The following is a 24,308-nucleotide window of genomic DNA, read 5'->3' on the forward strand; positions in this document are numbered from 1 at the left end:
TTTTCGTTATCGATCGAAAGCTGTCCACCAATAAATGCTGCGACGTCACTCTTATATCGCTTTGGCGATATCGCACTTAAAAATTCACTAGCTTTTATCTTGTGTTTTTATCGAGAAAATACTTCTAGCTGACAGGCGGTTTCTGGTTCTTGTTCTTCTCTTTCCTTCGTCTGAACATCCAGGCTTGAGGTCTTCTGTACTTTTTGGGCTTAATCCACTCTAGCTTTTGCTCAAAAACCAGAAAGATAGTTTAAAAGTTATTTCCAAATCTGGAAGAGGGCTTTTGTGCCAAAGATGCATGAATCTTAAAGCAATTAATGAAAGATACAAATTGGATACTCTTAAAACGTTAAGATGGTCGAGCGAAATGAGGGCGCTGTGTGTTTGGATACCAATTATACATGCAAAAAAAATGAAAGCCTTCCAGGATAGTTATAGTTAATATAAACTTTTTACATTTGAGATTTATTCGTGCTTCCCTTTGCTGATAACCCTGTACTGTGATAAAGCAATCTGATATCCACCCACCAACGTCTCTGCACCAACGTCAGAAAAGAGTGAGACACAGCGCTCAGATCAACTCCACTCTCCTAGAATTTAAATAACGTACCCGAGATGCACACTCTCTGAAGCCGGCGTTATAGGAAAAGGGCTCTCTGCGTTTTTGTTTTGACAGTTCAGGTACAAGTCCTAGTGGCTCAAAATGCAGTTAAAGACTGACAACACAGTTCCCAGACATTCTCCCTCGCCCAGCTTTTACCTAGCACTGAAAAAAGGATCCCAACTATTTACTGGCCGACAGTCCTGTTCCCACAAGGGTAACCGTCATGACAAAGTCTCTCGTTTCCCCCTCAAAAATTGGTTGTCAGTGGACAGTGTACCTAGCGGCCCAGCCCGCTATTCCATCATCACGCTCATTTTTCACCGTATTCTCTTGAGATCCAGGAGGCCAACCGGCCAAATAAGGAAAAATGTTCTTTCAATAATGCTACGAAAAATTGCGTTTAGAAGCTCAGGAAAATCTCATGAAAATCTTAAGAGAATATCAGACTTTAAAGTTGGAGTTGGAGTTGCTCGAGGTTGTCACGTTTTTAAAGGGCCCTGGGTAGAGTGAGACCATTACCATAGCAACAGACCGGATTTCCCATGGTAGCCATAGTTTACGTGAGAAGCTAGGAAAGTTTTAAGGAAAGTTTGTAGAAAGCGTTTCTGCATTTCAGCTTCATCATGTGAAACCAAGCTTCAAAGAGGAATTTCATCCGAAAGAGTGATACGAGGTACGGTTTTTCTTTCAAAGAGGGCTGTATTAGACTAAGATTTTCCTTCGTTTCAGTTCAAGTTGGAAACGATCACGGTAAACAAAGCTCTAGCAATCTACAAGAACAATGGGGACTGTCGCATGAAAAGGGTTACAATCGTCTGGCGCAACCTAAGATCAGCTCAAATTTGTTGAAAATGTTTGTTAGATAAGACGCTTGAACTGTAAACACGATCTGCAGATAAACGTAGGCAAAAAATGTGATATCGCTTCATTTAATAGTAGGTACGCGCGATTTATGAAAGCTCTTCATCTGGTTACTCAGCTGAAACTTGCAAAACCGTGAAGGATCATTGAAGGATCCTGCGCAATCCAGGGCACACTCTAGTCGGGTTATCAGATATCCTGAACTCAACTTCGAGAAATATAGAAATACTGGGGGAATATACGAAATATTCGCCCTCCGAGAGGATGCAAACAATTTTTTTGGCGCGCTTTTGAGAAAGGTTTTTTGACAAGGAAATGCGTAACACTTTTCAAGTAAACGTTGGTTACACCAAGTAAACAGAAGTTCGCGATAGATATTGGTTGACAAAAATCCGACGGATTTAGGGGTGATTTATTATTCCACTGTCATTAATATCATCCTCTAGTATTGTAACTTTTTGTTTACAAAACACTTCCTATGGCCTTATCTGAGTATCTTACCATGTACATTCCTTTCACGTTTTTTGACTCTGGTATGATTTTTTTCTTAATTCATCAATCATATGATTTGTTCTTGCCATCTCAGATGTCCATGAGAAACGAGCAATCTCACCGCTCAAGCTCAGAGGGTAAGCTTCCTCGCCTTCCACCAATTGCAGCTCCAACTTCACCCAGCTCAAGGTTTGACAAAAGTCATCTAAGAACACACAGAAGGAGTGAAAACATGCAAGGGCTCTTGACAAATAAATTGTGAGTGATATTGAACACAAGTCAGTTATTTTTAAACGATGAAGTAAAATCTGAGGATGGCTTTGTCGCAGTAAAACCTGTGTATGGAACTGATTTTCTAGTCAACATTGATGTCAAGGTATAAGCTGGCTCAGTGATTATACCAAAGACGTAAGACATGTTCTTGATAAACTCTAAAGACCAAAGTGAATGATAGGCCACATGTATATTTTATCTTTTGCATCTAACATTTTAAGGGCAAGGGTAATCCAATAATCCTTAATTACCAGCATAAACATTTAGTAAGTAGAAAACCTAATCTTAAGTGTAGGTCTTTCTAACCTAGGTCTCTCTTACAGAAGTGCTCAGAAATTTATCTTTGAGCTCCTTATGTTTGCTTTTATTTATTAGGTATGAAATAGCCTTAAAAGGCAAAGAAGATACGGAGGAACGTCTGAAGAGAAGACCCATATCGGCTGGGGAACCTGAAATGCCTTCTCAAGTATGTTTATGTTCATTGCATGTATTGCCCTTTAAGAAAAATGTTTGACCTACATTGTATTTGCATGGTGTAAGGGGATCGAAGAACAAGGAAGCTTGCTGAAATCAAGCAAGCAATTAATTTAGGTAGTTTGAAATTCCAAAGGCCTAAAAAGGTGCAATTTTGTCCATCAAACTTTATTCATGGAATATGTATTATTTTCATCACAAACCCCAAAAAAATATTTACTGGCTGGTACCCATGTTTGATCTAGATGAGATATTTTCATTCAACATTTTGCTTCATGAGCAATTGATTGATTTCAGAACCATCTCATGTTTTGGGTGCCAGATGAGATGTTGAATGAAAATATTAGAATGTTTAGGAAGGTGTTCAAGGTCTTATAGCAGCCAAGTCTGAGTAAGAAATCTGATTTCTGACCTCCAAAAATAGCATTTATCACCTTTGCCTTGGTGAGTCCTAACATGACCAGAAGGTGCACCAAAGGTGGTATGTATTTAAAAAATGAGTGTACTCATATCAACTGTCATGTATTGTTTCTGTTGTAGATGATGAGCACTGAACGGCGAATACGAGTAAGTGTAGTAAGTTTTTAATGTAAGCTAGTGCAGATATCAAGGAGGTAGTACATCTTGTGCTCTTTAACCAAGAACCTCAATGCCTTGCTGGGAAACAATGACTAACATTATACTAGTATAGCTTAACATACATTCCCAATTAAGCTTGCAGGCTTACAGACTTGCTGCTAGTCGAGATGGGGAGTTATGACTCAAATATGAAAGCAAATATATATGAGTTACATTCCTACAAATCTACTAATTATAGACCTGTAAATTACAAGCATTAACAGCTTAAGTTTTTGTTTAGTGGTATGAAAATACCAGGTTTTCTTATCCATGGAGTGAGAGAGACAAATACAAAAAAACCTTAAAAACATGTAATCTGAGAACCTAGGATAATTTGTTCAATAGAATACATTGTAGCAAATGAAAAGTTAGGATTTTTCAAGTTCTAAGACTGATTTTCTGTTGTAGCTAAACTACCAATTCATGAAGAAGTGTGTTCAGGAAGGCCCTGTGACACCAATGGCTAATGAGTGGTGGGATACCATCTTAACTATGATTCCAGCAAAATTGGTCTTATCTCCACAACTGCAGCCACACATCAAGGAGTTATATGATGAAATCATTGCTGAGTATGACACCAGTATCAGAAAGGCAATGGGTACGTAGATATAACTGGTTGTGGTTGTCATCTTGCTGTTAAAAAGTATTATAATAATTATGTAGAATAAATTTTTCTTTTTATCCTCCAGTAGAAAATGTAACAGATGTAGTTAAGCATGGTCTAAACTTAAGTAAATGTTAAAAATGAATCAAAAGGAAGTCTCTGAGCTTTTGCTGATCCACACCTTACATACCATATCAAGCTTTCTCCAGCTGCTCCACAGAGTGCTTATGTACTAGAGCCAACTGCCCCATCTCTGGCATCAACTTATGTCTCTGAAGAAATATAGTGTTTCAAATCACATGCAACCAATATAAACAATGTTACATTTGGAGCATTACATGATTCTTTCATGATCACATAATAGAACACCTCATCAATGACAATTCCCCTCTGAAAAAAACAAATCCATGTATGCCAAAAGGGAGTAAATAAAAGCATTGAAGTCAAGATATTCTAATTACATGCACTAAAAAAGATCTTGGCAACCTACAACAGTCACTGTTCAAAGTATTATACATTTGAAAGCACAAACTTACTCTTGACTCTCAAGAAGAATTCAGTAAACTCACAGAACTTCTATTTTCACAACGTTATTTGATTGCATTACCAAAAATACAGTGGACTCAGATGATCCATTTTAATATCATCATAACTCAATGGCATCCTTTGGAAGAATGTATCTTATTCTATTTAGCTTTGTGTTATTGCAATCCCTGGAAGAATGCAATTAACTCACTTACCTTCTATTTCTGTTCAACCTGTATGTTATTTTATTTCCATAAGGTATTTATTCCTGACCATTATAATTCTATCATTTAAAATTTTTATCTGACATATGCATGTACATGAAATTTATTTCTTAGAGCACCCTACATATACTCACACTCTCTATTATGTCACCTTTCTTCATCTACCTGGTGTTTACTAGTATTGTCTTCCACTACAGCACACCTCACCAGCCTAAATATAGCTGCATGACCAAATATTTTTTATTTCTGATGATGTCATGGATTGATAGAAGCTCAAGGACTTGTTATGAATTTGGTTTTTAATTTTTACATTATTTATCAGCCTTTACATTATACAGTCAGATAGTTTTGGAAGTGAATGTTTTTGGTATGACCACGGTTGACTGTGAGCCATGGTCAGTAACTAAATGTGATCACAGTTAGACACCATGGTCAACATCATTGTCAACCACCTTTGACACTGAAAAACCATGGTACCGTGGTCAACCTGATGCCAGGGTAAGGCCTCACTGGAAACTATTGCACCAATAATGCAGACCAAAATTAAACCTGAGCTGTATTGAAACATATTTTAAACTCCTGGGCTTTGTTGTTCAAGTAAGATAATGAAAATGCTATCCAATGGATATATCCCTATCCACATGACTCATTTCAATTTATCCTTCAGCAGTCACGTAGAATGTAAAAGTTGCTTTCTATCTAAAATTGCAGACAGCATGGTTGTCTCGATGTGATGTAACTCAGTGCTGACAAATTAAGTCATAGACAATCAGTAAACCAGTTCTTGGAAAAAGAAATCATACACCAACACTTCATTTTCATATTTGACCAACAACTGCTAGTGGTGGTCAGTTCTCATAATGGTAGACTTTGCCAAATTGCTGAACAAGATGCACAATTGTGAAGTCTGTTGTTGACTTTTTCGCACATTTGAAGACAACTCTCAAATGGTTTTGTTTCTATTAAAAATCCCAAAAATACTGAAGCCAGTGTTGTCTTAACTTATTTTCTTTTGAGTGCTATAGTAGTGATTAATTCATATGACTTTTTGGAACAGGATGTACTTATCCTTTAATTGGAGCAAGATACTAACTTGCCTTTTCCTTCCTGTAGTTCAACATATCCTTGTTAAACCAAAGGTAAAAGGAGTTGAAGGTGATGAAGATTTACCAGATGAAGTCCTGTAAGTTTACAAGGTCCCTTTCTTTTATAGAGAGAAAGTTACTAAAAGACCTCTTTCATAAATGGCAAGTTAAATTGGTATTATATACATTCATGAAAATTAACTTGTCCGGCCTCAAAAACACTGTTAAAAACTATAGTGTTTTCACTTAAAAGCGAGGCTTAAAAGGTCTTGATGTGCATCACATCCATCATTATGAAAGAGGTCTGTTAGGGTCTGTCTCCTTATTGGTTTCTTTTGCATCAATACAGTTGCTTATACAGGTATAGATTTTGATGCATGTTTATAATGGTAATTGAACTGAGTGGAGTGAAATTTGGTTGAAATCATATGCGTGATTTCATAATTGAATGAGTGCACTGCAAGAGTTTGATTTGAAATCACAAGTATGCTTTCAGACCAAAATTGCATGACACAAGTTTCAATCACCACTTTATTACATCCATTTTGAAATTGTCCAAATACAGGACTTGGTCAGTTTGAAATTAAATTCATCCATTTTTTGGAGGGAAAAATAAGAGTTTGGAAACAAAAGTTCCAAAATTTGTCACATGATACTCTTTGTCTTTCATTTTCCTTCAATTTTATTGGTTACTTTAAACTAGCCTTGAAATCTGATTGGTTGTTCTGTTTTAGTGTAGTCTCCTTGTTGGCTGGGAAAAAGATGCAATTTAAAGCAAAAAGTGGTGTGATTCATGAATAAATTGCACCAATTAGAGCCAATCAGATTACTGGGACCACTAGCAATTTCAAAATGGGTGTAATAAAACACTTGATTTCATCCATTAAATTCAAGATATATTCCTTGATAAAGATGATTTAATTTTTTTATTGGTAGTATTGATTTTTCTTCAATTTATTTACTGATTTTATTTATTTAAATGAAACTTCCATGGGGCACAAGACAGTCAGACAAGAGCATGTCACAATTATAAGAAGGTGGATGTAAGCCCAATTGAAGTGTTTGTTGCACAAAGTTATGGACACAAAATCAATATCAAACCGCTATATTGAATTCTGCTCTCTTCCAAACAATCAGGTCCTGGATCTAGATACCAGTACCACAATCTCTTTCTTTTTCCAAAAAAAGGAAACAAGTAAACTACTAAAAGGTCCAAAAGAAAATAAATGGCAACCCTGGTGTACCTAAACATGTGCCTGGACTTTAACTCCAGTAACTAAACGTTTTGCACTCTATGAACAATTGATTGTGGCTCAGTGGGCATTAAGGCCAAAGTTCAACTATTAAACAGTTTCTTAAGTGTTCAAGACAGTACATAATCACATAAGCACATGTAACTGTCTCCTGTGCAAGTCATTCCTGGGCAGGACTATAGTCAGGCACTTTCAAATTTGGCTCTGTACCAAGTGTTATAGTTATGAATGCTCTGCATCATGCTTCATATCTGGTGCTGACTCAGTCAGAAGAATTTTGATGTTCTAAAACTTCCTCTTGTACTCAACTCCCTTGGGTGACTTCATTACTACCTGGTCTCCATTGTGCCCACAAACCTCACAAGGCTCATATATATGCTGGAGACAATCTGTTCTCTCTTCTTCTTCCGAGCAGAACCAAATCTCTAACAGCAATATGTCTGTCTTTAGCATGATTTCTTGCATCAGCATACTACTTTGCTTACTGTCTCTTTGCTGCATCGTGATCCCTTACTTGTTGCAATAGGACATCACTCTGACCTCCAGCTTCAACAAACTTAAGTGGCTAATGGTAGTTAACTTCCTCTTAAAAAATAGCTCAGCCAGGCTGACATCTGTTGTCATGTGATTTGTTGACTTGTTTGTCCCTGCATTTCCTCTCTGCATCTTTGTCTATGCTGGGCTACCAAACCTTTGTTGTCAACTGTTCCTGCAATCTTCAACCTCTTTAAATCTTCTTCCCCAATCAGATTACTTACAGATCCAGAATCAGTCAAAACTTCCTGAGCAATACCATTAATACTCACATTCATCATAGGGTCACTTGAGGATGACACCCCACAAATATATTCTTCGTTATTTTCAGTCACCATGAAAGCAAAGGCAGGGTTTTCCTTACCACAACTGTTGCCCTCCAGAGGATCTTCAGCATGATTTGTCTGTCTTTCTGAATGCTTTTGTTGTCACTTGCTTTCTTTGAATTGGCCTCTATCCCTGTCTCAGTTACCATACCGTCATGACTTTTGCAGCAAGAAGCAAAATGGCCATACCTCAAGCACTTTTCACATTTTCTCCCTTTTGCTGGACAGTAGGGATTGCTGGCAAAATGTCCTGCCTTTCCACAATTAAAGCATGTCTTCCTCAACTGATCTTTAGGCTTTTTTCTTCCTTTTTCTACGCTGCTTTAACATCTGATCCACTGGCCATGTGCTTTACCTGCTGGCCTGCCACTTCCAAAGCTCTCACCTTCTCCAAGACTTGTGCCAAAGTGAACTTTTTAGTTTCCAATAACTTCAGATCCGTCAATTTTTCAATTAACTGATTTCGTAAATTGTCAAGAGAATCACCAAAGTTACAATGCCTTTCCTGCTGATAATGGCAAATGACAAACTAGTCAACTGGTTCACCATCAGTCTTAGTGCCAATTAGTCAAAACACGTAGCACTCAAAGGGAACATTTTCTTTGCACTGAAAATGATAATCAAGCTTCCTAATACACACTGTGTATGGGTCTTGATTTCCCTCTGGTTCTGGGTCGACAATATCTTCAAAAATATCTGGTACCTCCATTCCTGCGAGATGCAAGAGCAGCGAAGTTTTCTTTCTTGAGCTATTTATGCCTTTCCCTTCAGCACAATACTTAACTGTGTGCTTCCGCTTTTGCCATTTGGTTGCCACCTGTGAAGAAGATTCTGATAGATCCAGCAGAGTAAGAGTTCTTTCTCTCATGAAGACTATACCCCTAAAATCTTTGTGTATCCTTGTCGCCAATGTAGTATTTGTTACACAAAGTAATTCGACAATGTAATGTAAAGTGATATAAAGTAATACAAAACTGCCACATTGTATTCTGTTCTCCTCCACACAATCAGAAGTTTCTGGAGCTAGGTACCTGTCCCAAACCAATATTGATTAGTCTAACACAGTATGATGGTACTCTGGTTTAAAGATTTAGTGAATGTAACTGAGAAGTTAAAATTCATAGACCCAACATTTCGAGACTTCTGTCATGTGCTTTAGTCAGGGGTGATCTAATTGCTGCCAAAAGAGGTCCTTTTATATGCTTAACAATTAGCTGCCCTTTTTTCTGATAAGGCATAAATAGGTGTAATATGTGGCTCTTTGGATTGGCTCTTTGTGAGTACATTTGTTTATAAACCAATAAGAATGCTCTTTAGCTCCTACTTTTGCCCTGAGGTACCCTATTTCTGCACTTAATATTTCCTTAAAGCTGCATTTCTCTTGGGCAATCAAAATCAAGAATTTTTGTCATGTGTATCACTTATTAGAATTGAAATAATGATAAGCAACAATTATGCAAGGGTAAGAACGAACATGAAACTCAACTGAACTGTGATACCCAGTCAGGAAAGTAAACTGGGGCCACAGCCTTGAGAGGTGAGGCCTGGGCTCTCACACTTAAGCTTGTACCATTCCTGAATCCCTGTACTTCTTAACTTAGACGTATGGTTTACATAACTTACTTGGATAAGCAATTATCATTATGTCATTATAATCTATTATTACAAGGATGGTACCATGTAACCTTAAACTGAAGAACTTTCTCTAGAACTGATATGTTCTCACATATATGGCTGTTTTCAAGAATAAATTGTTCTGTTTTTTGACCCAGTGGAATTGACTATTCCAGTCCATGGAGAGAGAGCTTTAATGCTGCGCGAGAATCAATTCGGCAAAATCTGCACATATTGCACCCATCAATGCAGACAATTCTGGGAATCTGTCAAAGCAAGAATTACTCAACCATGTTGATAACTGATCAGTCCAATCTGAGGTTAGTCATATTTGTTTTATGTGCATCGATATCCACCTGTTATGAAGAGTTGAACATACTTTCTGTAGATTTTCATCACCTAGGCCATCCTTCAGCCTTGTGTTGTGCACATTTTTATAGTTCCTTACGGTAGAGGTGCCTTGTTTCAATTGGTATTTTCAAATTGTATAGATAAAGAGTGTGCTGAAGACGGCCAATTGAAAGATTTAAGATGGAGCCTTGGCAAGGCCATTGTATTGTTCCATTATCTTAGACATTACATACACACACAGAGCCTCTCTACAGGCAGGATTGTGATGGAGTGTTGGCATACTAACTAGCAAAACTGAGGAAATGGAGTAGGGGCAGTGTTGTTGTAATGGCATACATTTTGTCCAATGAGGGGGGGGGGGGGGTTCAATTCTCTTAGTTGCATCATGCTACTGACACCAGGTTAAGTCCTGGTAATATTTGCCTTTTGGCTCGTTAGCTAACTGAACTTTGTATCACCTTACAAGGCTGTATGGAGGATGTCTTTTTCTTTGCAGAACTCAAGGCTCTATTGAATGTGAGCACCTTAAAAATAATGTAACACTTGATTGCGAGAAGACTGAAGAAAAGCTTATGCACAGGTAGGTGTTAGTAGAACTTTCTAAGATCTTGAAAATTGATTCAAGTTTTCATTTTTTCAGATCTTTCGTGCTCATTTTCTATCCTATTTGAGATGAAATAACAAAGCGTTAATATTTACATGTGTTATGTATTTAAGAGTGGAGATCATGCCTCTCAAGCTCTTGATATCTGATTCATATAAATACAAAATCCAAGCTAAGGATACTTTGTTAATGAGGTTTGACAAAGGCAAACTTAAGTTTAAGGAGTGGGTATAGACTATTCAGTTCTCACCATAGAACAGATACAGGTTTAATTACCTCTGTAGGAGTGTAGGAGAATTGTCATTTTGCGTTCTTTCTAACAGCTGCTGATATGACTTTGGACATTGACCAATTTTTTGCTGTAATATATGAATTTTTTTCTTTGCAATCAGTTGGTTCCCAGAAGTGGTGAATGTTTTTATTGACAAAGATATGCTGAAGCACATGAGCTCTTCACAAGTTGATGCCTTTTACAACTGTGTCTCTACACTTATTTCTAACCAGGTATTGGAGAGGGTATCATTATATACTTCAAACTTTGATCTATCTTTTTCATATGAATTTAGAGAAAACTAGATTTTATTTTCAAACAAATTGTGCATGATTTTCGTAGTTGAAGGATCTGATAAACAGAACCATAACTGCATGGACAGATCTGTTTCACAAAGACAAAAGTTGCCTTCCACTTTTCAAGATGGAATTGATCTTGGATGATGATGACCACATGCAATTCTATCCTGCACTTGGTGATGTGGAGGCAGCAGTATTACATGTTATATCCACAGTTGCTGGAACCATGCAACATGTTCCCACAGTACAGGTAAATCTTTAAAGAAATTCCTGATGAACTGTAGTTTGCTTATGCTTTCTTTTCCAGAAAAAACAAACAAACAAACAAAAAAAAAACACAGGAACAATTATGTAAACTGCTATCTTGGAGGGAGAATTGGTGATGATGAAATGCTTTTTTTTTTTGGATCCTTTTTCTAAATACTTTAACAGCTGGCTCACACTGGCTTAAAGATGTGCGATTTTTCATTTATTTAGCTGACTGAAAAGGAATTTGTGGATGGGATCGACTTTCACACAGACTATTGTGAAAACACTACAAAGGAAAATTAGAATTTACTTGAAACGATTAGACCAGTGTTGGTGCTTCTTATGTTCTATGTGGTGACACATTCTGGTGTAGCACATTAAAGGGAATGGTCAGTGAGGGTAGCTTAAGGATGAAGACTGTAGATGACTGAGTTACAGTTACAGTATTATAACCATGAGTAGAGAATGTGTCCTGTCTAACTTGTTGGAGAAATACCCAGTTATCTTTATTATTTTGTATGCAACATAGGTCACTCACTCACTTATTGTGAAGAAGTTCAGGTAGTACATGGTTACCATAGCAAAGTGGTTTTTGGTACCTTAAGGTACATAATTATTTAAGGCTTGTCAAGAAATAGGCCTGTTTGATATTCTTTATTTGAATTATTTATGACGAAAATTGACTCTTGATTAATTCATCATTTAATTTATTTAAACAGTTTCACTTTAGTCAAAGTTGTAATAATTCTAATGACCGCACTTTTGATCTGTTGTGCAGTCCTGGTTGGCAGGGGGAAACACAGTAACTCATGTGGATACTGCTGTTGATAATGATGTTCTGTTGAGGTGCACTAAGTTCCTAAAGGATGCTGTGAACTTTAACTTACAGCAACCTATAGAGTACCTGCATTCCTTTGGTAAGTAACGAGCAAAGTCATCTTTATTAAAGTGAGTTAAGTATTAAACGAAATGTTTGTACCACCTTGGTAGGGGGATTGGGCACAATGAAGATAACAGATGTGATGTCTCTGCAAGTAATAATATGTTATCTAAATAGCTTCCCCCATCATGTGGTTTGTAGCTAGGAGTGGCATAAACTGGATTCAAAAGCTTACTTCTGACTAATGGTGCCTGGGCTAAATCATAAAACTTAAAACGGATATCCTTTTCTAAGTATCAGTAAAAAAAACTTACTCAGATTTTCAAGCTTTTAGGTGAATCTTATAAGATCAAAGTTTTTCCAGTCAGGTGGGGACCAAAGAACTGTATTTAATCCATAAAAATGTGCTGTCTCAACTTATGACCTCTTTACCCAAGCACTTTCTTGGTTAATTTGTTTCTTCTACCTTTTCCCTTTGAGTAAGAAATCCCTTTAAACTTATGGACTCCTTTTGCCACATTGAGTATTATAGATGACAGGAGCCTTAGGTGAATAGGGCTCAGTAAAATGGTGAGCCATGTTGTTAAGTTGTTCTTCAGTAGAGTTGTCATGGAGGCATCATCTAAATCAATCTCAAAAGCTTTTTTCTGTGTCAAGGTTGCTAGTCTTGGGTGATCTTGAAATGTAGGTGTAAATGAAGTGGAATGGTGGAGGAGTAATCTGATGGGAAAAGCAAAAAAACTCACTCTTTTACTTACCTAAGGGACCTTTTTAGATGCCAAATTTTTTCAGTGTTGGGGTGCTTTATGCTTGCTTCCTCACATGACCTATGACGTTACTCAATTGAAACATGAAATAAATGATGTCAAAACTACCTATGCATCATTAACAACAGCTAAGAATCATTTGTAGTAGAGGAATACTTGGGCAAACCATAGGCTTTAATTTGGCTCTTTTTTTAGTACAATGTACTTGTGTTGAATTTGCAGATAAGTATAGTGCTCTGGTCAGTGGGGAATCCTCAGCTCGTGTCAAGCAGTTCATTTCATCTGAAAACTCCTTTGAAAATTACATACAGGTAATCATGTAACTGTCCTTTGCATGTTAAACAGTGAAGTTGAACTAAACTATCATCTGTAGGCAAGTCTCTTTTTGGTTCTTTTTGTGATCGTTCATGGAGTGTGTTCCCAAATTTAACCCAACAACCCTTGGTATATCCCTGGAAGGCCTTTTCCAATTATCCTCAAAGCCTTCAAAAACACTCAAGATGGAAAATGTTGTGAGACCTTACCTGATGTGAGTAGTTATGACTCTTTGAATTATTGTTATTGGCACTGTTCATCTGCTATATGGGTTCTCATATCAGTTGCTTTTTCTTGTATTTTAGCCATGTTTAGTTTTCTTGCCACTCTTTTTACATTAGGGAATTCAAACAGCTATCACTTTGCAGTGAAGCTAGAGATTGAGTGTCATTCCTATTTGCATCATTATAGATTCTTTTGTTGCTATGAAAAAGTTGGCTGCTGTTGATTTAGCTCAAACAATTATTCACGTTTGTTTGAACAGCTAAATGTCTTGTATTTTGATGGAGCTGACTCCAATGCCTGATTGAAACATCTCTAATCCTAACACTGATGATCAGAATATGAAAAGAGGAAATCAAAATGAATCAACAAGCATTTGTAGAAACACAATATGAGGGATGCATCAGCATTTATTGGCTTATTGACAGCTTGTCTTTTCTGGATGTTTCTTCAAAATTTTGCCTATATAGCAATGCACATTGGCAACAGCAATGCTAATCAAGACATTATGGTATGTCTTCTGCTGAAAAGATGAATTTTCAAATTAAACATGGACATAACAGGAAGCTTGAAATCCACTTTCTTTGTTTAAATAACAGGAAATTGAAAAGTTTCGTTCCCTTGCTCGGGAAATAAGTTCACTTCCAACTGTGGCACATTTTGACATGGTTCAATTAGACTGCGATGATTTGAAGAGAGGCCTGGCTACCAAAGCTAATCGTTTTGCAGATCAACTGCTTCAAATGCTGGCTGAAGAACACCGCACAGAAAACAGAAGGTAGTTTGTTACTGCCACAAGTATTATCATCTTAATTTATTAAAACATTATCTGGCACACTATGAGACACTCCGATCACTTTGAATAAAAACTTTTCTGTCAAAAAAATACTAACTGTAGCAACCAGATTAGCATGAGAACTTGCCTTAGTTTTGTTCTGAATCACCTTTGAATTTTTGTGGTGTTTTCTTTTTACTTCATTTCCTTTGTTTCATGTCAACTGTCTTTTGTTTGCAAAGAAGGAAGTCCACTAGCCCCTTAAGTTTGAACTTTCAGTGCATGAATATTTACAAGCTTACTATGTTCCTATTTCAAACCTCTGTCAAAGTCTGGACAAAACGTTTTGAAGGAAAGAACTTATCCATTTTCATGAGGTTAATCCTCCTTGAAGTTTAGGTATCAAAGCACGGGACTTAGGAAATGCAATCCTGTTCAAATTATTATAAAAATTGTAGTAGTCAAAAGAAATTTACGAGAAATATATGGTGTGTTGTGTTTATTTTGTTTTACAGAATCATCTCAGAATTTGAATCAGTAAGAGAACAAGCTCTTACAAAACCTGAGGACACTCGTGAGATGATTGACATGCTGAAGTTTGTTGAGGAAGCTAAGACAAAGATCCTTGTCAAACTTGACAGTGACATCAAGGTTACTTCCTCTACCATCTTTCTTTCATAATGTTGAATACACTACTGTCTGCCACATGCCTAAGGGAAATTGATTGCTCTTATTAACTTGAAGGTTTCACGAATTAGGTAACTTGGGAAATTTTAATGAGCTTTGACACAATACATGACACTCTTTCCTGTGGTCATACCTATTTCCAATTGAAGTTCTGTTTGCTTGCCATTTTACAGATGTTCAGAAAAAAATTGGCCCCAAAACCAAATAACTTATGGAGCCACCCAACAACTTTAGCAGTGATATTGCTTTTGTAGATTTAAAATTTCACCCTGTCCAATGGGTTGCAGTGTCTATACTGCAACTACAAACCAGGCAATTTCACTCTTAAATTAGTTTTTTTGGTAACCAGAGCAATAGTTAGTTGTTGATTATATAGTGTTTCCTGCCATTTGGGTTGAACACCCGGGAGTCCTGCATTTTTGGCCAGATCACTGAGTTTTTTGGTCAAGCTAAGGGAATTGAAAGACAAAGTTTTAGCCATTTAAAAAGGAAGTTGTACATGTTATTTTTAATGAATAATTTTCTATGAAGGATGTAGAAGTTACAGTAATGGTTTGGGACTATACTCCATTAAATGGTCATACCTATATCCATTTTTTTGCAGGAGTCATTCAATCGACTGTCTTATCTTTTGGATGTTTTTACATTCACACAAGAAGACATGAGCCTCAACTCTGAAGTCCTTAACTGGCCAAAAAATATTGCACCTATCTTTGATCAGAATGATGAGGTATTAATACCATTTTGTTTGTTTTCATATATGTATTTTTTGAAATTTTTTTGAAACACCATGTGTAGCAATACAGACCTCTGAAAGAGGGGGTAAGCTTCCAAAGAAACTGTGATGTTACATCAGTGGGAGTGTATAACAAGGTAATTTGGTTTTATCAACTGGGCTGATAATGTAAACCTGCCATCATAAATAGTTTCAAAGCTAATGTTTCAAACTTTAGCCCTTCGCTCTGACACAGGGGTAATGCTTGAAACATCAGCTTTGAAGCTCTTTACGTTGGCCATTTTACATTACCAACTCAGTTGATAAAACCAAATTACTTTGACCACAGAAAGGTCTGCCAGCAAACGTTACCCCTATGTTTCACTTTGTCTTGAAAATTTCACTCATTGGTAATTATGCTACAGTAACTTAATAATATTTGAATTGAAATAGCTGTGTGGTTTTGTAGATTATGGTTGCTGCTCAGAAGAGTAATGAAAGTGCTTTGATGGAGAAAAGGGAGAGGGTTATGTTGGAGCTTGATAAAATCAAGAGGTATTGTATTTGTATATACCCTGGTAATACTGTAAACTATAAAATAAAGTTGACTTGACGCAAAGATTCAAAATGTAGGTATTTCAAAAATTTTTCTTATGGGTGCTCAAGGTCAGCAATTTTAAATGCATCCTGTAACACTGAGAAAGATAGCAAAGTTTCATCATCAATTAGGTAAAAATAGTTATTAATTCTCTAAAGCATTCATATTCCTATTATTTACATCATCATCATTATTATTATTATTATTATTATTACTATTACTGTTATGCATTGACCATTAAACAGCAACAGGCACTTATTTATAGACAGCATCGACTTACAAAAGTTACAGATCTTCTCTAAAATGTTCATAACAATTGGCTTAGAGATTTTTGAGGAATCTAAAATCTGATTTAAAATCAATGATCAGCACCTTATAAAATAAAGGCAAAAGGAGAAGATCTTTTGAGAGATATTCTGGCTATTGTAATTTCTCAATTCCTGGTCAAAAACTTTTCTTTCTCAAAAATATTTAGGTTAATTCAGGTGGAAAGTACTTTTTTGTTAAGAATTTTGTTTTATTCCAGGCGTGTTGAAGAGTTTAAAGAGTATGGTGATATGGACACGATGATGCAGTATGTAAAAGAGGTCCAGTCAGTTCAGAAGAAACTTAGTGAGTGTGTGGATGCTATTGGTTTCATCAATGAGGTACTGCTACGTAGTTACATTTGGTTATGTGCACTCTGGTTTTGAACCTTGCAATCACAGGAGTTTGTAGCCTGTCACCAAAGTGATAATACATAGATTTAGCCAAGCCTAAAAGTGGAGCTCTTGTCAGTTTATTTTCCAGCCCCTCATTATTCAGAATGAAAGCTGTAGTAAAACTCTTTAGCACTGGCTGTAGATGAGTTTCTTCCAGGGGGTTTTAGGGACCAGTCGGGGGTGTGGGGAGGAGGAGGAGAACAATTGATGAGGCCTGGAACCCAGGAAGGATGTTCTCACAACTTGCAAGGGTATCAACACGCATGCTAGTCAGTGGTATCTTCAAACGGCTTAGGACCTTTGTTGTTGTTCCTGATGTTTTGAGCAAATTTTCGAAGATAGGGAATGTTTTCTTCTTGAGATAAAGTGTATGATGTCAGCATCAGTTGAAATTATATTCTATTGAGTGTTAATTATAATTTTGGTTTGGAAAATTAAGCCAAAATGGAAACAAACGATGGTAAACTACTTTGCGTTAAGACATCACTGGTTGATTGAAGAGTGAGATCAGTAAAACAGTATACCAGAATTGTATGGGCTTCTCTGATATCTTCTCTTGAAGTTGCCAGGTATGACTGCTTGCCCTATCATTTTTTCCTAACATTTCAGCCTCCTCTGTTCAGTGTAGAAAATTAAAGAGATAAGTAAATTTCAACTCATGTTTGAGCCTTTGAAATTTTAATGCACACCTCAAAAGCATAACAAATAAATTTAAAATTTCTATTTATTCAGTTTAGGTTAGTAAGATAAAATTGAGTCAAACATTCATACGACGACAGGTACAAGAAATTTTCACAACTAATTTATAAGGTTAGCCTACCTAGAACAATCACCTTCATGTACAAATTAGACTTTAAGGTTTGTACTTATAATGCACAAAAGAACCTCTGTGGTAAGAGGACAGGCTTTCCTTTCTTCATTCAAAGAAATACAGAGGTTATCATCTTTCCATAAGGTCAGTGAAAGTGAGAGTGAATGAAATGGATAGTGACCATGTTACTTGAATAAATATCCAGAGGAAGCTAAAAAGCAAAAAAAGATATGGTCTGCACAACTCTCTTATTTTTATAACCTATAAAGCTAGGGCACTTACATTCTTGCTTTGTGCATTATGTGGATGCTAATTAATTTGAATTTCATGCACTTAATACAAAAAATGTTCTCTTCAGCTATGTGCCCTAAACATCACAGGGGAGGTCAGGCAGGTCAAAGTAAAAACATGAATCAAAATAGGAGGGCCCCCATTAATTTCAGTCCTAATTAGAGGAGGATCCTTGCTTTTCCAGATTCCAACCCTAATTACAACTCGTATATCTTGTGGCCAATTCCTTATATCAGTGTTTAGTTTAGGTATGTTGGTAAGAAACAGAATGCATTAATGGGATCTTGAGCAAGAGTATTTAATGCAATCTAAATGATAATATTACATGTTACAAAGTGGTAACTTGCACAGCAAAATTATATATTAATCACACAATTTCAAACAAAAGAGGTCAGGTTATTAACTCGCCTGGTTCAACTTTTAGGGCTTAATGGACAGAGAAATAGATATGGCAAACAGTTACAATTTATACTAAGTTGAAAATTTGAAAGCTAAAAGATATACTTTACAATCATCACACCCTATGCATCCCAGAAAAGAAAGGGTCAATTACCACCATAACATCTCCCAAATGTTCATGCCTACAGGAAATCATTAATTTTTGTCACTAGGTGGTACTATACTTACAATAGTTATACCGACACAAATGCATTTTTCTAAAGTTAACTCATAGCATATGACTGTACAGGTCAAGTGGAAAGTTCTTGCATGGGGACTGACATTTCAATTACCTCAGCAAACTGTAATCATCAGAATTGCAAGCCAAGGTGTATTTACCAAGTGCTCAAGTTTCTAAATTAGTCACATTATTGTTATTACAATGGAGCTCACTCCTTTTGGAGGCTATCTTCAGCTTGATCATCCTGTTACATGTGAAAACATCGAATGTTACTCACATATTCAATTAATTACCTGAATCAAAAGTTATAATTTTTTGAATAACCTACTTCCTTGAATTGTGTTCCAATAGTAAATAATAAATGGTATTGAAGAGAAAGGAAGAAAGTTCTTGAAACATTCTATGTTAAATTAAAATTTGGTAAGAATGTTAATTGCAATGACAACCAAAACATCTGTGAAGCTATAATAACAATTACCTTTCATTGTAAACAAACCATAATGAAGCATGATATGAATAAATTTAATTTCACTCAGTTTGAATGTAGAATCCAAAATCTAATTAACTTAGAAGTGAATAGGAAAAAGCTCAATGTGTTTTTACTGCTTCTGCATGTCATTCTTAATATGACAAATAAATTACACCATTAATTAACCCTGTAACCCCTATTAGAGTGACTAGCATCAAATTTCTCCCTACAATATCATCCCTGGTCATGAGGATAAAGGAAATGATCACTAACTAAAGATGCTCTTGATTGTTAAACAAATTCTTGTTGCTAGCACCTTAGGATATGTATGGAGAACAAACAGTATGGAGAATATGCATAATAATGTTAAGGTGCAAGTGTGATTTTTTGATGATGGGTCCTTTTTCTCATGGACATCTAAGTTTAGTATCTATCTTTTACCAGCTGACAATTATGAGAAGAATCAAGTCTATACTGGTAATATGACACATTGAAGGCAAATCCTATGACTGATTAAATTTTATTTGATCAAAAACATGAAGGGCATTAAAGAAAACTAGCCAGAGCAATTTAAGTTTCCCTTCTTAAGTATTCTGTGATGTTTTTTCTATCATATGGTAAAGTTTACAGTTTCCCTCATTTCATTGTCTTCTGTTTATTTGTTTGTTTGCTTTCCTAACAATCTTAACTACACTGTATTGTTGCTAACAAATGCAAGAAGCTTGTAAAATGTGTACAGTTGTTAACCCTTTAATCCCTGAGAATGACTAGCATCTAATTTATCCTTTCAAAATCACCCCTGAATCAAACATTTAGTAATGAGAATAAAGGAAATGATAATCAACTGAAGAACCTCTTGATTGTTGAACAAGTTCTCCTTACCAGCACATTAGGAAATGTATAGAGAACAGTATGGAGAATATGCATACTGATGTTGGGATGTAAAGGGACATCATATAATCAGTTTTATATGTGTAGAGTTTTGCTTGAATATGTGATTGTGTTAAGTGCAATCATTCTATGGTCTTCTTCTCTTCCACCTTGGAGGGTGCCTCATGTACATGAAAAACTTCAGTGCCTTTAGTAGCTTTTTAGACGACAAAGATCCACAAAGAACAATAGCCACACCAAAAAAATGTTTTGAAAGACACCTCTTTATGTCAGGTACACACAACTAACATGTTTGAGTGAAGCATGTTAAGCATTAAAGTATGGTTGTCAATATGCCTTTCATTACTTGCAAACAGCTTTTTTTTGTCCTTGAAAACCCTTGCGAAATGGCTTTTGGAATTCCTAGGAATTCCTAGGATTTTCCTAGGAATTCCTAGGAATTCCTAGGAATAAAGGTGTGAATTTTCATGGTAAATTCGGACTGGGAATTCCTAGGAATTCCTAGGAATTCCCAACCATAACAACTCTGGTTCTAAAAACCTAGAAATTCCTAGAAATTCCTAGAAATTCCCAGAAATTCCAAGTTTATAGCCAACAGGACTTGGAATTCCTAGGAATTCCTAGGAATTCCAACTCAGAGAACCAATGACTTTCCCTGAAAAGCTGTAAATCTAAAAAATTCCTAGGAATTTCTGGGAATTTCTGGGAATTTTTAGGAATGTTTAAGAATTACTGGGAATTTTAAGCAAAAATTTGAGGCTAATGATATAAAATAAATACTTTAAATTAAAAAAAACCCAGCTAAAATTCAAGTATTCAATGAAATTTATTTAGAAGCTTAATTAAGGCTTACATGTAAAATATTTTTGATTAATTAACATCAATGTGTGGTAATATTAGGATGGAATTTGATTTATTTTTCTTTTCTTGAAAACTTCATACGGATTAATCCTCAATTACAGCTATTCATATAAAATAGTTCTAATCAATCATTAAAATTGGTTTGACACAAATTGTGAATAAAATCTGTTGATTCTTTTCCATAAAATACAATATCTTAAGTTATATTTGAAAACCAAGCACTCTTGGGAGTGAAGGGGCTAATTAAAGACAAATAAAATTGATTTTTTGATTAAAATCTTGTTGTAACTGTAACAATAAATTAGAATGAAGTTATCCTAAACTGCAAACTTAGCTGCGGTTTGTACTGTTTGTATTTTTTTTCCTGCGCTCACAATGAGTTGGCCTTGAATGAGGTTGTCAACAAGAACCTTGACCATTTTGTATCTGGATTCCTTGACATCTGAATTTGAAAAAAAATAATATATTAAAATATGTATATTTAAAGCTCAGACCAGGCTTTTAAGATAGCTATGAGGAAAAGGGCATTCATTGGATTCTCAAATTGAGAAATTTCTGTTATATTGAGTGACTTTTATATTGGAGTTAGTACATCTCTCTCATGGATTTTACTAAAAAAGGGCTGAATACATTATTTTGTTTTTACCAAGGAGGGCTTCTTTATGACTAAGGTTTGTTTAATAACAGTTCCTATTATGAATCTTGAATGTTCCCAAACGTGACTAGAGGAATCTTGAAACCTTACTGATAGGTTTATTTCATTGTAAAGCATAAGCTTAAGAAACTGCGGCATGCAAGTGACCGATTCGATTCTCAGAATTATTCTAGTTTCAGTTGCGCCGAGCGTTATGTAAGCTTAATTTAACCCGCTACATCTATTCTTTTGTAAGATTTTGATCACATAACGAATATCGCAATTTTTACTCACCACAAACTTTCAAAATCGTAGCTTTACAGATGGCCACTCGACCCTTGTTTGTACCAGTCAATATGTCAACTGTTGTCCCTTCTTTTAACTCCACGGCGCCAACGACTTTCTTTTCTTTTACAACACTCACGCTATTCTCGTTTTCCCATTGAACCAACATAAAAGCTATCTTTAGAAATGTTATATTAAGCAAAACAGTTGAGAAAAGCGATCAACCGATCCAAAGTACATTCAAAGATGAGCGCCAAATGGAGTCTTCATTGTTTCCGATCACGGGCATGATCACGTGGATCTTTTAGGACTTGTAATTGGCTAGCAAAGTGAATCCGCTGGCTTGCCGATTGCAGTGTTAAGAGAAGCGCCAAACTTTATTCTGACTTCTCCGACCGGTTCTCTGCTTCTAGAAGATGGATAGCTTGGTGATATAAATAAAGATGTGAGCTCACTCTATGTAGAAATAATCGAAAAGAATCGATCGTATTACAAATGCACGATTTGTGGCCGAAAGTTGTCGAGGAAACAAAGACTCGAAACTCACTTGAGTTGTGTTAATGGCAAAGGTGAGAAATAACACAAGCCAATCACAGTTTTGAATGCGACTACAAATCGTCTTTTACCCTCATATTTATAAAAGAAGGATACCACATTCGGAAGTATAAGAGATACATAGATGATCCCAGTGTACCAGTACCTAAATCTACAAAGCTTGACCGTAGCAAGCGTTCAGCAACACGTTCCAACACCGACATCTCGATTCCTCAGTCAGTCGTTTCCAATGAACTTAAAGCAGTATTGACAACAGAGTAGAGTGCGTCTTACAAAGGAGAAACATTTGTACAAGAGACAGGAGTAGCTATATGCGATTACAGAGCTGCGTTGGAACTCTGGTCCACAAATAGTTATGCACTGCCCGAAGTATAAAACAATCTTGTTGATAGCTGACAGACAGAGAAGAACAACAAATAAACTTAAGAGCTGTTATTATTGAAGTGTGACTATCACTTTTCATTTTTATATAAAGAAGGACTTGTAATTTGCACCAAAAATAAAAAGATGTAATATTTTTTTGGGAGATCCAGTGATTGGGACATTTAAGAAATTAAGTTATGAAAGGAAATTTGGTTGGTACTTCTCACTACTAACAAGTCTTGTTGACAAATATTTTCAGATCAGAGTTTCAAATAAAGTAAATTGAAGACGTCATATAAAAGGTGTTTTTCCTCTAAGGGAACATTGACTATCTCTGTCTTGTCTGCATGCCAAATGTTTGCAAAGTGTGTGGATGATCCACAAGTGTTGGAAAAACATTTTTGTAAGAGTTCCAATACTTGTGGATCATCCACACACTTTGCAAACATTAATTGGCATGCAGACAAGACAGAGGTAGTCAATGTTCCCCTTTTCTTACAAAAATGTTTTGTAAGAATAAAAACAGCAAAACAAATTACAGCAATTAGTCATGAAAATAGAGCAAAAAACTGAAAAAAAAGCAGCAACAACAATCATGAAAAAAGAAAGATTAATTAGGTGTTGAATTTGTTTGTCTAAGGCATGAAATTTCTACTAAAAGTATTGTCAACAAAAAGTCTCTGACAGCGTTTGAGGCAACTGAGCTTGACTGTTCCAAGGTTTTCTAACAAAGGCAACCAGTAATGTAGGTTAGGGAAGTAAGATAACAACGTAATTATTGTTAATTATTGTGGAAGTTGGCAATTTCCATTGAACATAACTGACAGCTGGTTCATGAGAAAATCCATATTAATGTAAAGATTTACTAAAACTTAGTTTGAGTAATAAATTTCATGATCTTTAAGTTATAAACATGTACATGTATGTATATCTCTTGGTAAGTTTTGTATAGCATACCTTTTATTGAGCCAAAGTTTTAAGCCTCTGAAATTACTCTTTTTCTTAAAACCTTCACATTCAAGGTATTGAGAATTTCTTAGAATTTATGTAGACCTCAGGGTATTAAAATTGCCTCAAATTCAATTCCCAGAAATTCCCACGAGTTCCACACTTCTTAAATTATAGGTAGTTTGTAAAGCTGAGAATTCCTAGGAATTCCTAGGGATTCCAAGTCCTCACAAAACTGGAGTCTTCCTTTCCCAGAAATTCCCAGTAATTCCAAGCTTTTTAAATCAGAGTTAATTTGCATAGTTGGGAATTTTTGAGAATTCCTAGGAATTCCTAGGAATTCCTAGGAATTTTTAGGAATTCCTAGGAATTCCCAGAAAACTGGGAATTCGGTTTGCAAGGGTCATTTGCATAATTGGGAATTTTTGAGAATTCCTAGGAATAAATTCCCAGAAAACTGGGAATTCAGTTCGCAAGGGAACTCCTGTATCCTCACTTTCAAAAAAAAGCATTTCCCATGAGAATTTAAACATTAAAGACATAAGCTATACCAGCAACAGGCTTTTCCATTGTAAGTGTTTCATAACATTGCATTCTCACACACTTTTTTTTGTTGCATATGAAAGCATAAGAATATTTTAATCATTACAATAGCATGAC

The 24,308-nt window shown here is 35.9% G+C and overlaps 1 protein-coding gene and 1 long non-coding RNA gene across 3 annotated transcripts in view; one reads left to right on the forward strand and one right to left on the reverse strand.

Moving 5' to 3' along the window:
• The first annotated feature begins 1,118 nt into the window (after nucleotides 1–1,118).
• Nucleotides 1,119–24,308, forward strand: part of LOC113680394 (dynein axonemal heavy chain 12) — an 82,307-nt gene continuing 59,117 nt past the window's right edge. The window contains exons 1-17 of one of the 2 annotated variants that reach the window (XM_089192042.1): nucleotides 1,119–1,277; nucleotides 2,052–2,215; nucleotides 2,606–2,696; nucleotides 3,245–3,271; nucleotides 3,731–3,920; nucleotides 5,789–5,858; nucleotides 9,646–9,807; nucleotides 10,335–10,418; nucleotides 10,835–10,946; nucleotides 11,056–11,262; nucleotides 12,040–12,178; nucleotides 13,131–13,219; nucleotides 14,045–14,223; nucleotides 14,736–14,871; nucleotides 15,512–15,637; nucleotides 16,092–16,177; nucleotides 16,747–16,867. In XM_089192042.1, the coding sequence (XP_089048168.1) occupies nucleotides 2,052–2,215; nucleotides 2,606–2,696; nucleotides 3,245–3,271; nucleotides 3,731–3,920; nucleotides 5,789–5,858; nucleotides 9,646–9,807; nucleotides 10,335–10,418; nucleotides 10,835–10,946; nucleotides 11,056–11,262; nucleotides 12,040–12,178; nucleotides 13,131–13,219; nucleotides 14,045–14,223; nucleotides 14,736–14,871; nucleotides 15,512–15,637; nucleotides 16,092–16,177; nucleotides 16,747–16,867 (1,983 nt within the window). In that variant the 5' untranslated portion in view covers nucleotides 1,119–1,277. Of the gene's footprint in view, nucleotides 1,278–1,627; nucleotides 1,873–2,051; nucleotides 2,216–2,605; nucleotides 2,697–3,244; nucleotides 3,272–3,730; nucleotides 3,921–5,788; nucleotides 5,859–9,645; nucleotides 9,808–10,334; nucleotides 10,419–10,834; nucleotides 10,947–11,055; nucleotides 11,263–12,039; nucleotides 12,179–13,130; nucleotides 13,220–14,044; nucleotides 14,224–14,735; nucleotides 14,872–15,511; nucleotides 15,638–16,091; nucleotides 16,178–16,746; nucleotides 16,868–24,308 lie in introns of those variants that run through there. The other variant, XM_089192043.1, reaches the window with a different exon arrangement.
• On the reverse strand, nucleotides 21,044–22,034 carry LOC149035433 (uncharacterized). Its single transcript, XR_016182449.1, has 2 exons — nucleotides 21,792–22,034; nucleotides 21,044–21,305 (listed from the first exon to the last, which is right to left on the reverse strand). It is a non-coding gene; the product is annotated as an uncharacterized LOC149035433 (long non-coding RNA).

This window comes from Pocillopora damicornis, chromosome 13, assembly GCF_964200805.1.
Source record: "Pocillopora damicornis chromosome 13, jaPocDami1.2, whole genome shotgun sequence".
Lineage (NCBI taxonomy): Eukaryota > Metazoa > Cnidaria > Anthozoa > Scleractinia > Pocilloporidae > Pocillopora > Pocillopora damicornis.